The sequence below is a fragment of the Tachypleus tridentatus genome, chromosome 11, assembly GCF_004210375.1.
Source record: "Tachypleus tridentatus isolate NWPU-2018 chromosome 11, ASM421037v1, whole genome shotgun sequence".
Lineage (NCBI taxonomy): Eukaryota > Metazoa > Arthropoda > Merostomata > Xiphosura > Limulidae > Tachypleus > Tachypleus tridentatus.
In genome coordinates, this window is record NC_134835.1 from 17862304 (window position 1) to 17880026 (window position 17723).

General features: G+C 31.4%; 1 protein-coding gene across 3 annotated transcripts in view; it reads right to left on the bottom strand.

The window, feature by feature from the left end:
* LOC143231723 (U3 small nucleolar RNA-associated protein 4 homolog) overlaps window positions 1-17723 on the bottom strand; it is a 55355-nt gene that overhangs the window by 10553 nt on the left and 27079 nt on the right. Inside the window, exons 7-13 of one of the 3 annotated variants that reach the window (XM_076466337.1) lie at window positions 15133-15208; window positions 14943-14990; window positions 14531-14708; window positions 7450-7520; window positions 3429-3528; window positions 1100-1260; window positions 492-678 (exon numbers count right to left, since the gene is read on the bottom strand). In XM_076466337.1, coding sequence (XP_076322452.1) covers window positions 492-678; window positions 1100-1260; window positions 3429-3528; window positions 7450-7520; window positions 14531-14708; window positions 14943-14990; window positions 15133-15208 — 821 coding nt within the window. The remainder of the gene's footprint in view (window positions 1-491; window positions 679-1099; window positions 1261-3428; window positions 3529-7449; window positions 7521-14530; window positions 14709-14942; window positions 14991-15132; window positions 15209-17723) is intronic. The other 2 variants (XM_076466338.1, XM_076466339.1) reach the window with 2 other exon arrangements.

A 17723-nucleotide genomic window follows, 5' to 3' on the forward strand; every position in this document is an offset into this window, starting at 1 on the left:
TAAAATACACCAATAATTAACATGGCTAAACAGCACAAGTCTGTAGGAATGCTTCAGTTAATATTAAAATACACCATTAATTAACATGGCTAAACTGCACAAGTCTGTAGGAATGCTTCAGTTAATATTAAAATACACCATTAATTAACATGGCTAAACAGCACAAGTCTGTAAGTATGCTTCAGTTAATGTTAAAATGCACCAATAATTTACATGGCTAAACAGCACAAGTCTGTAAGTATGCTTCAGTTAATGTTAAAATACACCAATAATTAACATGGCTAAACAGCACAAGTCTGTAGGTTCTGACATTAAGAAAAAGGGAAGAAACACAATCCTCTGTCACTTTTCCAGGTGTGAGATGCAATTCTTAATTTCTCTCAACTTTTAACTAATTTCTTTTTAAATTCCTCAACTTTCTTAAGGTTTGTGGGTTCTCTGTGTAAGAATAATTACTCTGTACATGCAAATACAGAAGTCTTTCACCAAACCTTTAGGTATAGGCATAGAGTGACACATTATAGATTCAGTATGATGCAGTTCTAGAACTTGCAGAGAGCCTTCTTGGGTTGCAGCCACCAAGATATCTCCATCTGGACCAAATACTAATTGATGTGCCGGCAGACATATACTGGGCAAAGAACGGATTTTCTTTAAAGATGGAGAATTGGGTTCCTCCTAGAGTGAACCACACAGGTTTAATCTAAATATTACTGATTCTTTTGAGAATAAAATATCAGATCACAAAACACTGTGCAGGATAGTGGATGAAATCAAGACTTAATACAGAAATTAAAGTTTATTTATCAAACATTATTAAAAATTGATGTATAAGACATTAAAGCACAAAACTGTTATTATACTATACTGGATAAATTGTTTTATATACTTCCTTTTTTTCAGCAAACTTAGGACTTTCACTGAATACAGACAATTTTTATTATATTATTAATTAACAATGGATGTTTATAATACAGTTAGAATATGCTAAAACCTAACATTGTCATAGATCACAAGTACAAATTAAAATATTATCAAACTTAAGGTGAAGGTTTCCACACTCATTCAGTGGATAAACAGGATAGATCTAAATACCTACTAAACATATTCTAAAGAGTCTTAGCTGTTCCGTTGTAGAATACGCAAGCCATTTAGCAGTCGATGATATTGCACAACATACAAGAATGTCACTTTCCTTTATCTTTAACTCAATTAGTTTCTTTACGTTTGATGACAACGGAAGCACATCCCCATCTTCTCCTAAGATGCAAATAATACAAAAACATCACTATAGCATTAGGTTTTAGAAATAATTGTGTTGTTCCTGCTCAGAAAGTATGTTACAAACATACAAGTTCATTTAGGATGATTTAAAAAGTTCATTCACCTACAGTACTTTGTAAATAATTCTTCAAACTGCTAGCATAAACCTTCACCAAGTCATTGCTGGTTAAAAGTTGTTGCACAATTTTATATCATGGAAAATTCACGGTTGTTGTAATTACACTACCAATAACTTTATGACAAATAACCTATATAGTACTAGCCACATCATTAACACAAACACCAGTATTATTTACAATATTAACCCTTTCTGTTGTGCTATTTACTTGTCATTATCATTTATATTACTATTTCCTGTAGTATTACACAATTAATAGCCCTTTATCAACCCCAACATCCTGATGTGTAATTAACTTACCACTTTACCCCAGCATCCTGACGTGTAATTAACTTACTACTTTACCCCAACATCCTGATGTGTAATTAACTTACTACTTTACCCCAACATCCTGACGTGTAATTAACTTACTACTTTACCCCAACATCCTGACGTGTAATTAACTTACTACTTTACCCCAACATCCTGACGTGTAATTAACTTACTACTTTATCCAAACATCCTGATGTGTAATTAACTTACTACTTTACCCCAACATCCTGATGTGTAATTAGCTTACTACTTTACCCCAACATCCTGATGTGTAATTAGCTTACTACTTTATCCCAACATCCTGATGTGTAATTAACTTACTACTTTATCCCAACATCCTGATGTGTAATTAACTTACTACTTTACCCCAACATCCTGATGTGTAATTAACTTACTACTTTACCCCAACATCCTGACGTGTAATTAACTTACTACTTTACCCCAACATCCTGATGTGTAATTAACTTACTACTTTACCCCAACATCCTGATGTGTAATTAACTTACTACTTTACCCTAACATCCTGACGTGTAATTAACTTACTACTTTACCCCAACATCCTGATGTGTAATTAACTTATTACTTTATCCCAACATCCTGATGTGTAATTAACTTACTACTTTACCCTAACATCCTGACGTGTAATTAACTTACTACTTTATCCCAACATCCTGATGTGTAATTAACTTATTACTTTATCCCAACATCCTGATGCGAATTAACTTACAACTTTACCTTTTTATTGTTGAACATTCCGGTCCTAGTTAATCAACTAATTTCCCCAATACTTAAAATCCTGTTAATTAATGTTAAAATTTTCCTACACTGAAAATGTATTTCTAATAGTTTTCGATGTCCTCTCAAGTAACAGCAAAAGCATTCTTGTACTGCCCTCTATATGCACAAGTATTTGCCTACTGGTAGCCTTTATACTCCCACCTATTCTCATGTTTTCACAAGAGGCAGCTGCATCATAAAAAGAAGCATGCATCATCTCTCCACATATAGGAGTGCAACACAACTCCTATATGAAGGGACCCCTGGTGTAGAGTCACAAGGATGCAACAGACCACATTGGGGAGTTCTATCTCAATCAATGCCAATTGTACCACGATATGAATAAGAAGCCCTTAGCAGAAGAACGGTACTCTACCATTCACTTTGGTCACAGGAACTAGAAGGGAAAAAAACTCTTCCAAAACAGGAGGATCAACATGTGGAAAGTACCATATTGGAATCATAATTTTCTCCCTTAATTAACATACCAGATCATTAGGCATAGTTCTATGTCTCATCTGACCTCCATAATTACCAGTTTCTCCTATTGTTTCATCTAACTTCTAAACTCAAATTTAACATACTATATTTTTGGTGTAACAATTGTAAGAAACGTACCAAGTTCTCTTGTGCCATTACACATTCATAGCTGTAAGAAAGTTATTAATTCCTCCTGTATCATTTAATCTTTCTACTTTATAAGAAGTGAAACAGATTATGTCACTTAACCCCACTACTACCAACAAAAATGACATTTTATGTTTTATAATTTAAAAAAAATTGAATTTTTTGCTCTTAAAAAACAGTTGTGTTAAACACACACAGACACAGTTTTAAGGTAAATAAAATGTTTACATTATATTCTTTTTCTATCCGTGTCCGTAGAGGAGCAGTAAGTTCCTCGAGTAATTCAGTAAGATAATCCTAATTAATTTACCATTTTCTCCTGTTGTGTCCCCTAACCTCCAAAGTTCCAGTTTACGTGAATACTGAAGGAGTATGCATCTGGCTGCATGAGCTATGTGGGTCAGCTGAGACTAGGATAAATAAACAATGTCCAGTAAATGAATCAAAATGGTAGCAATATAGAATGTCAACTTACTGAACTTGTTGAGGCATCAAATAAATAATGGGACATAAATCAGGTTTTACTGTAAGATTACACAGTGGTTACAGCACAGGCTTATTAAACAGGTAGTAATTGTATACTGAACTGATTGGGTTAATTAGAGTTTCTGCTTAAGAGTAGTGTAATCTCTCTTTTATATGGAAGCTTTGTTAACCAGTGGTTTTACTATTTTGCTATTTATTAGTTAAAGTATCATGTAAATTATAAACAACTGTATATCCTACTTCAAAAATCATACCTGCATACATAAGATTTACTTTTAAACCAGGATGTCATCCACATACATTTCTTTAGATAAAGACAGACTATTTCCAGTAAAAACATCAAATATAGTTCATGGATTTATTCACCCTTCCTATAAGTAAAGTTATATCAGATCCATGATACGCTTGCTGTGTACAAGTGAAAAATGTGCAAGTTAAGAACGCTGAATAAATTAAGCATATTAGAGCACCTCTTGGTTGAGTGTGAAATGGTGTCCAAATTATTTTAGAATCTTACCTAAAGCAGATAACTGAACAGTCTCATTACAAAGGACAAGTTATTCATACATAGGGTTACGTTAACTAAGTCAATTTAACTTATGTTACTTATGTTATCAAAATAAGCTAATATTTATGTCTAGTTATTTCTTTATAGTCTTATCATATAAAAACTAATGATAACCAACACATTTTTGTTTAAGATACTGAAGCAACTCCTGCAGACAAGATAGGCAACGTATGAAATATTTATCTGATTATATAATACTACAGCATAAAAGTTCCTCGATTATGTAACACTAGAGCATAAAACTTCCTCGATTATGTAATACTAGAGCATAAAACTTCCTCGAATATGTAATACTACAGCATAAAACTTCCTCGAATATGTAATACTACAGCATAAAACATCCTCGAATATGTAATACTACAGCATAAAACTTCCTCGAATATGTAATACTACAGCACAAAACTTCTTCGATTATATAATACTACAGCACAAAACTTCTTCGATTATGTAATACTACAGCACAAAACTTCCTCGATTATGTAATACTACAGCATAAAACTTCCTTGATTATATAATACTACAGCATAAAACTTCCTTGATTATATAATACTACAGCATAAAACTTCCTTGATTATATAATATTACAGCATAAACCTTCGTTGATTACACAATACTACAGCATAAACCTTCCTCGAATATGTAATACTACAGCATAAAACTTCTTAGCTTATGTAATACTACAGCATAAAACTTCCTCGAATATGTAATACTACAGCATAAAACTTCCTTGAATATGTAATACTACAGCATAAAACTTCCTCGATTATGTAATACTACAGCATAAACCTTCCTTGATTAGATAATACTACAGCATAAAACATCCTTAAATATGTAATACTACAGCATAAAACTTCCTTGATTAGATAATACTACAGCATAAAACTTTCTTGATTATATAATTCTACAGCATAAAACTTCCTTGATTATATAATACTACAGCATAACCATTCCTTGATTAGATAATACTACAGCATAAAACTTCCTTGATTATATAATACTACAGCATAACCATTCCTTGATTAGATAATACTACAGCATAAAACTTCCTTGATTATATAATACTATAGCATAACCATTCCTTGATTATATAATACTACAGCATAAAACTTCCTTGAGGTCTATTTCTTGAAAAATGTTCAGCAAGCAATAAAGATTCAACTTGGAAGGAAAGCGTTTGAATAAAATTAATCAACTTACATTTTATATGACAGTAAGTGACATTCTTAACATTGGTTACCAGATTTTCACCTATCTTAAATATTAATTTCAAAAAATTGCTTTCTCTCACTTTAGTACCTGACAACAGACTGAAAATGATATACACTTTTTTCCTGAGCTTCTTCATGTAAAAAGACAAAAAGTAGGGACTAGTTTAGAATTATATTCTATTATTCTTTAACTCAGTGAAGCTTCAAAATATTCAAGGCAGGAGTTTTTTACAATGAAACAAATATTGTTTTGTAATTAAACTGAAAATACATATTTAAATTAAGATGTGAATACAATACATAAAACTAATGAATAAAAAGCATAATAAACTTTGATAGTTCTGCAGGGCCTGTGATAGGCAGAAATAAAATTACTTTGCAAAATATATGTTTAAATATACAGTAGTTTTTCTTTTAGGATTACACTTCATTTCCACATAACTTTACCCTTGCAATTATTGGTAAAAAAAATCTATTGTTTTTTTCCAGTTGCAGAGAAAAAATATTTACATTTTACTTCAGCTAAAAATGCCATTTAACTTGTAGTAACACTAGCTTAGGAAATCAGTAAAGAAGTTTACTGAAAGACTTATCACAGTAACACTAGCTTAGGAAATCAGTAAAGAAGTTTACTGAAAGACTTATCATAGTGACACTAGCTTGAGAAACCAGTAAAGAAGTTTACTGAAAGACTTATCATAGTAACACTAGCTTGAGAAATCAGTAAAGAAGTTTACTGAAAGACTTATCATAGTAACACTAGCTTGAGAAATCAGTAAAGAAGTTTACTGAAAGACTTATCATAGTAACACTAGCTTAGGAAATCAGTAAAGAAGTTTACTGAAAGACTTATAGTAACACTAGCTTGAGAAATCAGTAAAGAAGTTTACTGAAAGACTTATCACAGTAACACTAGCTTAGGAAATCAGTAAAGAAGTTTACTGAAAGACTTATAGTAACACTAGCTTGAGAAATCAGTAAAGAAGTTTACTGAAAGACTTATAGTAACACTAGCTTGAGAAATCAGTAAAGAAGTTTACTGAAAGACTTATCATATTAACACTAGCTGGAGAAATCAGTAAAGAAGTTTACTGAAAGACTTATCACAGTAACACTAGCTTGAGAAATCAGTAAATAAGTTTACTGAAAGACATATCATAGTAACACTAGCTTGAGAAATCAGTAAAGAAGTTTACTGAAAGACTTATCATACTAACACTAGCTTGAGAAATCAGTAAAGAAGTTTACTGAAAGACTTATAGTAACACTAGCTTAGGAAATCAGTAAAGAAGTTTACTGAAAGACTTATAGTAACACTAGCTTGAGAAATCAGTAAAGAAGTTTACTGAAAGACTTATCATAGTAACACTAGCTTGAGAAATCAGTAAAGAAGTTTACTGAATGACTTATCATAGTAACACTAGCTTGAGAAATCAGTAAAGAAGTTTACTGAAAGACTTATCATAGTAACACTAGCTTGAGAAATCAGTAAAGAAGTTTACTGAAAGACTTATCATAGTAACACTAGCTTGAGAAATCAGTAAAAAGTTTACTGAAAGACTTATAGTAACACTAGCTTGAGAAATCAGTAAAGAAGTTTACTGAAAGACTTATAGTAACACTAGCTTGAGAAATCAGTAAAGAAGTTTACTGAAAGACTTATAGTAACACTAGCTTAGGAAATCAGTAAAGAAGTTTACTGAAAGACTTATCATAGTAACACTAGCTTGAGAAATCAGTAAAAAGTTTACTGAAAGACTTATAGTAACACTAACTTGAGAAATCAGTAAAGAAGTTTACTGAAAGACTTATAGTAACACTAGCTTGAGAAATCAGTAAAAAGTTTACTGAAAGACTTATAGTAACACTAGCTTAGGAAATCAGTAAAGAAGTTTACTGAAAGACTTATAGTAACACTAGCTTGAGAAATCAGTAAAGAAGTTTACTGAAAGACTTATAGTAACACTAGCTTAGGAAATCAGTAAAGAAGTTTACTAAAAGACTTATCAACACAAACAAGATTAGATAACAATAAATTTAAGGCTAATAAAACGTAAGTCTGTACCTACCTGAATAAATGGAGGATACTTCAAACATATCTTTGGTGGATATTTACTAAGGACCAAGTTTGTATCTACACCTACAAATTCAAACAAAGTTTCATTTGATTAAAAGTATTTATACTGCTAGCGACAGCTTGATAATAAAATTCATTTATTTTGTATGTGAGTTAGTATAACATGACTGACTTGCACACTACAAAATGGCAAATTACACTTTATTAAAAGAAAAAGAATACTTTAACAAAATATAGTAGAAAGAAACATCCTTACAATTTACAGCTGAATATGAAGATAATAGACTGAAATTCTTAACTACTGTGCATTTTGAGATTCATTAAAGATGTCATTTGTACAATGGCATTACATTTACTTAGGTCTTATTAAAATATGTTCCTTTGTGTGAGTAAACAGTCATCGACCAGTAAAAACTATGTATTTTTCCAAAGAGCAAAGATCACATAAATTTGTGAACTACATCCTTAAATTGGAAAAAGTTTATTCTTCAAAAACTAGATTTCAGACACAAAATTTGTATTTGTTTATATACTCTAATTACAAGTCACTGATTAATTTCCTGAATGTTATATGTACAAAGTGTATTGTTGCTTTTTATTCACTGCAGTCATCGGAGGTGCTTACCTTTACAATCATGGAGGTGTTATGTGATGGTCAATCCAAGTATTTGTTAATAAAAGAGTTGAAAGTGGGTTATGTTAACTAGCTGCCTTCCTTTTAAACTATCACTTCTAAATTAGGGATGGCAAATGCAGATAGCCCTAAAGTAGGCTTTACACTTATGATGCAAATGTTTTCTTGTGAAGTATTCAGTAGACAAGCTTTTTAAAAATATTAACAATAAATATAGATCTCAATGTGTTATTTGAAACCCTAATTGTCACTGAGTTACCCAAGTTTCAGGGAATTCCATTTCTCTTAATTCTGAATGAAATAACAGCCTCATTGCTACATATTCTTCAAACTTCATACAAAATATATCCAATTGGGTAAATAAAGGGCAATTATAAATACTATATAGGGGTGGCCAAACCGTGACTCGCGAGTCACATGCAACTCTCCAACATATAATGTGTGGCTTGCAGACGTTTGTTGGATGAGCTCCTTTTGCATCACAATTAATATAAAATTAAATAAAAAATTTCAAGCTTTATAATTATTTACCGGGTATAAACTGAGAACCCAGTGGATTAAAACATAACTTTAATGTTAATGGTGAGTAAATATATTGAAGAATTTAAATAAATATATTGAAGAGTTTAAATCCTAATTTTAATCCTAGATTTGAGTCAGAGATTAAAGGAATTTTGGATCAGCAACTATTACAGAGGAATTATGCTAGAGAATCAGTAATCGTACAAGCCGGTGCTGACAATGATAGTTTTAATGGGTGTGACTTGCAATCGTATAATTGTGGCATGTGTTGCTGTGTTGCTGGCAGTGAAATTAGCAGAGTGTTAGTGCAATATTGGGTGCTAAAAAGTTTGCTTGCTTTGTACATTTTGGAGCTCAGTGTTTCTTTTCACTTTAATTTTTTTAGAAATATCTGTGAAAATTTTATGAAGGAAGATGGTGTCATCAGATTGTAAGAAGTAAAAGTATGAAGATGAAAACAGAAATTTTAAAGATGGGAGGAATATTTTGTATTCACCATTAAAGGAGATAAACCTTTGTGTCTTATCTGTAATGTGTTACTCAGTCATTACAAGAAGGTAAACCTTTGTGTCTTATCTGTAATGTGTTACTCAGTCATTACAAGAAGGTAAACCTTTGTGTCTTATCTGTAATGTGTTACTCAGTCATTACAAGAAGGTAAACCTTTGTCTTATCTGTAATGTGTTACTCAGTCATTACAAGAAGGTAAACCTTTGTGTCTTATCTGTAATGTGTTACTCAGTCATTACAAGAAGGTAAACCTTTGTGTCTTATCTGTACTGTGTTACTCAGTCATTACAAGAAGGTAAACCTTTGTGTCTTATCTGTAATGTGTTACTCAGTCATTACAAGAAGGTAAACCTTTGTGTCTTATCTGTAATGTGTTACTCAGTCATTACAAGAAGGTAAACCTTTGTGTCTTATCTGTAATGTGTTACTCAGTCATTACAAGAAGGTAAACCTTTGTGTCTTATCTGTAATGTGTTACTCAGTCATTACAAGAAGGTAAACCTTTGTGTCTTATCTGTAATGTGTTACTCAGTCATTACAAGAAGGTAAACCTTTGTGTCTTATCTGTAATGTGTTACTCAGTCATTACAAGAAGGTAAACCTTTGTGTCTTATCTGTAATGTGTTACTCAGTCATTACAAGAAGGTAAACCTTTGTGTCTTATCTGTAATGTGTTACTCAGTCATTACAAGAAGGTAAACCTTTGTGTCTTATCTGTAATGTGTTACTCAGTCATTACAAGAAGGTAAACCTTTGTGTCTTATCTGTAATGTGTTACTCAGTCATTACAAGAAGGTAAACCTTTGTGTCTTATCTGTAATGTGTTACTCAGTCATTACAAGAAGGTAAACCTTTGTGTCTTATCTGTCATGTGTTACTCAGTCATTACAAGAAGGTAAACCTTTGTGTCTTATCTGTCATGTGTTACTCAGTCATTACAAGAAGGTAAACCTTTGTGTCTTATCTGTCATGTGTTACTCAGTCATTACAAGAAGGTAAACCTTTGTCTTATCTGTAATGTGTTACTCAGTTATTACAAGAAGGTAAACCTTTGTGTCTTATCTGTAATGTGTTACTCAGTCATTACAAGAAGGTAAACCTTTGTGTCTTATCTGTAATGTGTTACTCAGTCATTACAAGAAGGTAAACCTTTGTGTCTTATCTGTAATGTGTTACTCAGTCATTACAAGAAGGTAAACCTTTGTGTCTTATCTGTCATGTGTTACTCAGTTATTACAAGAAGGTAAACCTTTGTGTCTTATCTGTAATGTGTTACTCAGTCATTACAAGAAGGTAAACCTTTGTGTCTTATCTGTAATGTGTTACTCAGTCATTACAAGAAGGTAAACTTTTGTGTCTTATCTGTAATGTGTTACTCAGTCATTACAAGAAGGTAAACCTTTGTGTCTTATCTGTAATGTGTTACTCAGTCATTACAAAGCCAGTAACATGAAATGCCACTATGAAAGAACTTACAAAAACGTATCGTCTGATTATCCACCTAAATCAGAATTACAGAAAAACAAGTTAACTGTGTTAAAATCATCACTAAATAGCCAGCAGACACTGTTGAAAACATTCAGTAAGGAAGTTGATACAATGACTGAAGCTAATTTTGTTATATCATGGAATATTGCTTGTGCATGTCACCCATATTCTGATGGTGCATTTGTTAAGAACAATATAGCTGAAGTTGTTGCAGTGTTAGATCCAAATAACACAAAACTTCAGTGACTAACAGCACAAACGCCAGCTTCACGTCACACTAAAGAGAGACGTATCTCCCAGATCAGCGTTGATGTTGCAGGCAAAATGCAAAATAGTTTAAAGAATTCTCTTGCATTCAGTTCAGCCCTTGACAAATCTAGACGTACAAGACAACCCATAACTGGTGTTACTTGTTCATTATGTTTCCTCTGATGTAAGTGTAAAAGAAGAAATGTTAGTCTTGGTGACACTAAAAGAAACAACTCGTGGTGTTGACATTAAAAATGCGCTTCACAGAGTCTTAACATATGCTGATATTCCACTGGATAAACTGGTCAGTGTTACAACAGATGGGGCACCTGCAGTAGTGGGGAAAAATTCAGGATTAATTACACTTATGAAAAGTGATCCCAGCTTTCTTGAGTTTCTCCCTGTTCATTACATTATTCATCATGAACATCTGGCAGCCAGAAACTTCAAGTATGAATGTGTTACGAAATTTGTTTTTGAAATTGCCAATTTCATACGTTTAAATGGAAAGACCCACCGACAGTTCAAAAATTTTATTGAAGAACTGGAGCTTGAAGATAAATCCAGTGATGTCTCTTTCTACTGCATTGTAAGATGGCTGTCAACCAGCAATGTTTTAAATAGGTTTGTGGATCTGTTGAAGCCTATTACTACTTTTCTTGAAGGAAAGAAAATATTCTATCCTCAACATGTAAATGATGAATGGATGCAAGGTCTAATGTTTCTTACTGATATAATGAATCATATACAAACTCACAACTTGGCACTCCAGGGGAAGGATAAGATTATTTCTAACCTTACTCAGACAATTTTCAATTTTCAGAATAAAATAAGAATTTTTTTAGAGAGACATATTGTGAATAAACCTGAATTACTTTCCCAATCTCAAAAGGAGAGTAAACACATTCCTTGATACTGAAATAAAAAATCCATAAATTGGAAGAATACAAAGATAAATTACAAGGACTGCTTGATAATACTCTACACAGGTTTGAGGACTTGCAGAAGCTGAAGCCCTGCTTCACCTTTCTTGTAAATCCATTCATGGTTGATGTGTTCAATGATGGTTGTCCAATTCTCGAACCTCTGGTTACAGAATCATCTGTTGTGGAAAATGGAACTAATAGGACTACAGGAGGACCTGGGTCTAAAGATGATCCATAAATCCCATTCTATGACTGAGTTCTGTAGAAGTAAGTTCCAGATAGAAAATATCCTGAGCTGAAGAAAACCAATGTGCAACTCATCTCAATTTTCAGCACAACATACTGCTGTGAATCACTGTACACTGTAATGAAGTTTGTGAAGTCGAAGCATCGTGCAATCCTTATAAACCAACACCTGATGGAGCTAATTCGCATAGCTTTGACAACATATCAGCCGAAATTTCAATGACTCACAACCAAGATGGAAACTCACAAGATTTATACTAGCAGTGACTAGCCTGATAATTGTATCAATTATTGGTTTGTGTCAGAAAAATATTATGACAAGACTAAAATTTTGTAAGGTGGTATCTGATTAAAATAACTTTAATTTTATTGTTCTACATATTTTCCTTTATTTTGACCAGATACTTACAAAGACAAATATCATTAAAAATATCTGTTTTTAACCCTTTTATTTTTAGTTTTGGTTGTCTCATTTAATGTCATTGAAATGCAAATTTTCATATTTTTCTTAGATGTTCCTCAGTTCATAACTGTATTAAATATGCTCAATATAGTTTAAACAATAATCAGCCAGGATTTTAAAAACATTTGGTATATATATGTATGTACTTTGTGATTATTGAAATACAAATTAACAGTTTAAAAACTACATACATGAATAAATATTATTACGTACATGTATTTCTTAATATTTATATAAAATTCATGTAACAATAAAAATGTGTGTGAATATTTGTTTATGCTTTATGGCTCTCAAACATCTGAAGTTTATCGTATGTGGTGGGTTTTATGTTAAGCAAGTTTGGCTACCCCTGTAATAGATAGTTTAGCACTGTAATAAGCCCAGTTTCATCCTTTTGAATTCCTTTGTCCATAGTTACAAATTATGGGTGAAAATAGAGAAATCAATGATATATTGGACTTCATTTTTGAGCTACTTGTGTTGTGCTTACCACAGATATAAAAACCAAGTTTTTAGTGTTATGAGCTTTCAGGCTTACTGCTTTTCCACTGAAGGGTGATTGGGGTTTATATATTTAATTTTTTAAGGTAAACTGACAGAACAGTTATTTCTTTGGGAACAATAAACTTTAGAATTTTAAAAGTGATCTTTGGTTTTGTATATCACAAATAATATTGTTAAAAATGCTGTTATTTGAATTTATTAAGTAAACTAAATTTCTTCCTGTAACAAATTGCAAATTATTAAATTCATTACCAAATTGACTTTCACTTCATTACAGTTGGTATTCTAATGACATTTTTACCAGTCTTAAAATCTTCCAAATCTTTTAATAATTATATATCTGAAAAACAAAATTTCACATTCTACTGTAAGTAAATGTTGAATATAAACCTAAATAACTGTTTCTGGATAATCTGGTTCATAATCAGTAACATTACTGTACCCCCCCCCAAATCTTTACTACTAATGTTCTTTACCCCTCCCTCCTCTTTCAGCTTGAGTCTCAAAACTTTTATTACTAAAGTATCTACTAAACATATAGTAGAACTTAGGACTAATATATAACATAACATAACATAACATATAATAGGACTTAGTAGAGCACCACTACATTTCCAGTAAAGAACTTGGACTTAAATTCACTTTTCTGAAGTAACAATTACAATCTGTTTTTACTAGACCCATTCATCCATTGAAGGTTGTAGCTATCAACTAAATAGTTAACATAATGGTAGCACATTACTAGGAAACAAGAAGACAAACTTGCATAACAATGAGCTTACACTTCATTGGATTGAGGTATTAGAAAGAGCCTCTATTATTTTGTGTTTGGTACCTTCTTTCATTACAAGACTTCACATTGTTAGTTTACTATATTAACTCAGGACTAACCTAAACCTAAGCTGGTTGAACCTCATGAGATATTACTGGGATTATCACAAACAAGGTCACCCAACTGATAAATCATTATAAGTAAGGACTGTAAGTTAGAGTTGCTATAACTGAGTTAGAATAATGATTATTTAAGACTCATTTTGTTGGTAGCTTGTTTTAATCATAATGTAATGATAACTTTAGCACAACATGTTATTATCACCATTTCATATTTACAGTTTTAATATTAATTCAAGGCATGACAATAAGTTTCATTATATTACTTAGCCCCTGTCTGATGATTTGGAAAATGAACAATAAATTTAGCCAGGTCAGATAATGATATTGAGATGGATCTTATGGAAAAAGTCTACCATTTCTTCATTAGGTTGAACAAAACTATCCATAGCATTTATGTCAATATTATTTGGCAACATAATAATATATAATCATAGCTTTTGTATATTTTTTTGCTAAAGGCAATTACTTAACATTTGCTCACTTTTACACAAACAAACTTAGTTTTAAAAATATAACTAACATTCGTACTGTCAGTTGCAATGTCCTTATTATTTTATAAATAGAGACAAAATAATGAAGTTACAATTACACTTTCTCACATATTACAATCAGGTTTTATCGAAAGCACTTAACCAACCTCCAGTAACAAGAAACTCGCCAGCAACAGCCAGTGATCGTACATCATGTGTATGTAAGACCCGCTGCATTGACCTGACCCACTGAAGCCGACCTTCTCTCTGTACTCGTTGTGTTGGAACTCTTGTAAACTGAATGACTATGGGATCAACTCCACTTGTGTAAACACTGTTTTCATCCTGGTTATTATAAATATAATATTAAAACATGCATAAAAACAATAATTCTCTTTACAGGAAATGAACACATAATAGTATTATCAATATCACAAAAATTCACTAATACTTGTAAGTTCAATAAGGTTAATTTTACTGTAGTATTGAAACTTAATTGTAAATGATAGATAAAAAACTGAGCACAGAGAGCAACCTGCAGAAATAAACTTAGCTAATCCATTTGTATGAGTATCTTACCTCAGTCAGACACAATGCCAACACATCTGCTTTGTGGCTTCTAACACCCTAGAAAATAAAACACACGAAGAGCAGCTTTAGAAATTCTGACAATGACAATTCACAAAGTTTCTTCTTACTTTTTAAAATTTAATTGTTAATTATTACTAATAATGAAAACTATCATTTTAAAGAAGGAACCAAAATTTACCATTTCTAAAGTTCCAGTTTCTGCATCCCAGAAAGATGTTCTACCCCAGGAATCTCCACTGATTATAGTCAAGTCACTAAGGAATAGGAGAAATAGAAAAAAATGTCAACATGTTTACCATGGTTTCTTTTCTAGTATTAATTACAGAGATATAGGGTTCAGATGTCAGTCATTGTCATAAAAGGTACCCTATACAATCATCTATGTCAAATTATTAACCCTTTCTAGTGCAACATTTTGTTTTTAAAATGGGCAAGTAACTTCACTCGCATTTAAATAAATTCTGTCATCAAAATAAAACTACAACTGAAATTTTCATTGTGAGCATTTTATTTGATGAATATTATTTTGAATAATAATATTTTGTGAACAAAATAATAAAAAAAAACAAAACAAAACTGCTAACCCTAATTTCAATGTTTCCTCTTCCTATACCAATTCTTATCTTGAGAATATAAATATTTAACTTTTCCTCCTGTGTTGATAAAACTTAACACAAATCTTTCTACATGTTTGTTGCTTTTTTTCTAGCTCAACTTATTAAAAACAATGAATTTGTGAAGGTGGTAGTACTAAATACAAATACAACTGACTTCATTTTCCATTTTATAGCTTTCAGGGTTTTAAAATTAGCAAAATTTATATCACCTGCAAAATTGGACTATTTTCTTCCTTGCAATGCCCAAGAACTTCATTTTTTTTTCTTATGAAAGGTACATGTTAAAGTTTCAGCTATTAAGTCAGAGACCTTTACTAACTGCTTGCCTTCATGTGAAGAAACTCAAGAAATATCTTGAATATATTGTGAAATGTACTGTAATTTACCACAACATTATAATGCTCCTGCAGTTAAAATGGTAAGAACATTCAATGACAGCATTTAAACCTTTGACTCACAGATTACAATTTGAATACTGTAACCACCTGGTCATTTTATGTTCAGCACTATCATATTGCATAAAGGTAATAGACTAATTTACTGGTTACCCAGCTTGTTTGCAATTATTTTATTGCTTTACAAAAATCCTACTCATAGGTTTACAGTAGTCTTGGTCATGCGTGAACTTCAAGGCTAAGAAGGGATTTTTCTGAATCAGTTGTACACAATATCTAAATGGAGTTCAAAGGTTATTTTAATAATTAAGATGTAGTGAGACAAAATTAATGTATAATAATTATAAGAATATACAAGTTCTTTCATTATCTGTCAAAAAGGTGTTAGCATCACCATTAAACTTGCCAACATATAATTCTAGTAGCTATCTTAGGTCGGCAGTAGTGAGCGTATTTCATAACATGCCATATAACTGTGATATGTAGCAGATTTTACTTCATTTTAAATTAAACATTTACAACAACAAAAATTTTGGGTTCTAAGAAATTTAATGGTTTCCGTGTTTTATACTTAAAGTATATGTGTTATAGTTATTGTAGTTTTGTAAATGAGTTATTACTGTTCATGAATTTAAACTCAGAAGAGAACCTGGCTGCAAAGTAATTAAGTTACTAACAACTTTATTACCAAATAGAGAACCTGGCTGCAAAGTAATTAATTTACTAACAACTTTATTACCAAATAGAAAACCTGACTGCAAAGTAATTAAGTTACTAATAACTTTATTACCAAATAGAGAACCTGACTGCAAAGTAATTAAGTTACTAACAACTTTATTACCAAATAGAGAACCTGGCTGCAAAGTAATTAAGTTACTAACAACTTTATTACCAAAGAAAGAACCTGACTGCAAAGTAATTAAGTTACTAACAACTTTATTACCAAATAGAGAACCTGACTGCAAAGTAATTAAGTTACTAACAACTTTATTACCAAATAGAGAACCTGGCTGCAAAGTAATTAAGCTACTGATAACTTTATTACCAAATAGAGAACCTGGCTGCAAAGTAATTAAGTTACTAACAACTTTATTACCAAATAATAATTACTGAGTGGCTAACATCATATATATGATACCATCTTCAGAGATATTCTGAGAAGAATTGTGTTAATAGCCAGAATATTCTTCTTGAAATAAATTGATTCAACAAGGGGAAGGGATATGACTGAATAGCATACCTGCCTTTCTAACAAGAGCTTACTGTATTGAATATGGCAACTCCCATCACACACACACTTTCTCAGAACTTACCTTAATCCTATCTCATTGAGTCTTACTATGGTCATGGATTATGTTTTCAAAACTTGCATGCTAGTGTGAGTTTACATACAACAAACAATGGCAGCAGATAAGTAAGTGAAACAATGTGATACAATTTATATAATATAGTAGATAAATAATATAAAGGAAAAAAAACAAATAATAAAGAAAAGGAAAAGCTGTATATATTTATTATAACAGTTTAAATTATGTACACTGATATTTAAATTATTTAATTTCAAAAAATATACAAATAAAGAAGCTTATCCAAAGAAAAAGATACTTTATCATTATTACAGGAATGCAAAGAATTATGATTAAACCAGCCAACCAGGGAGATACTCTCTTCGTATAGAAAAGTGAAGTATATATTGAAGAAAGAGGTAAATAATAGTTTATTCTAACAATGATATACATCCAATATCCTAAAATGTC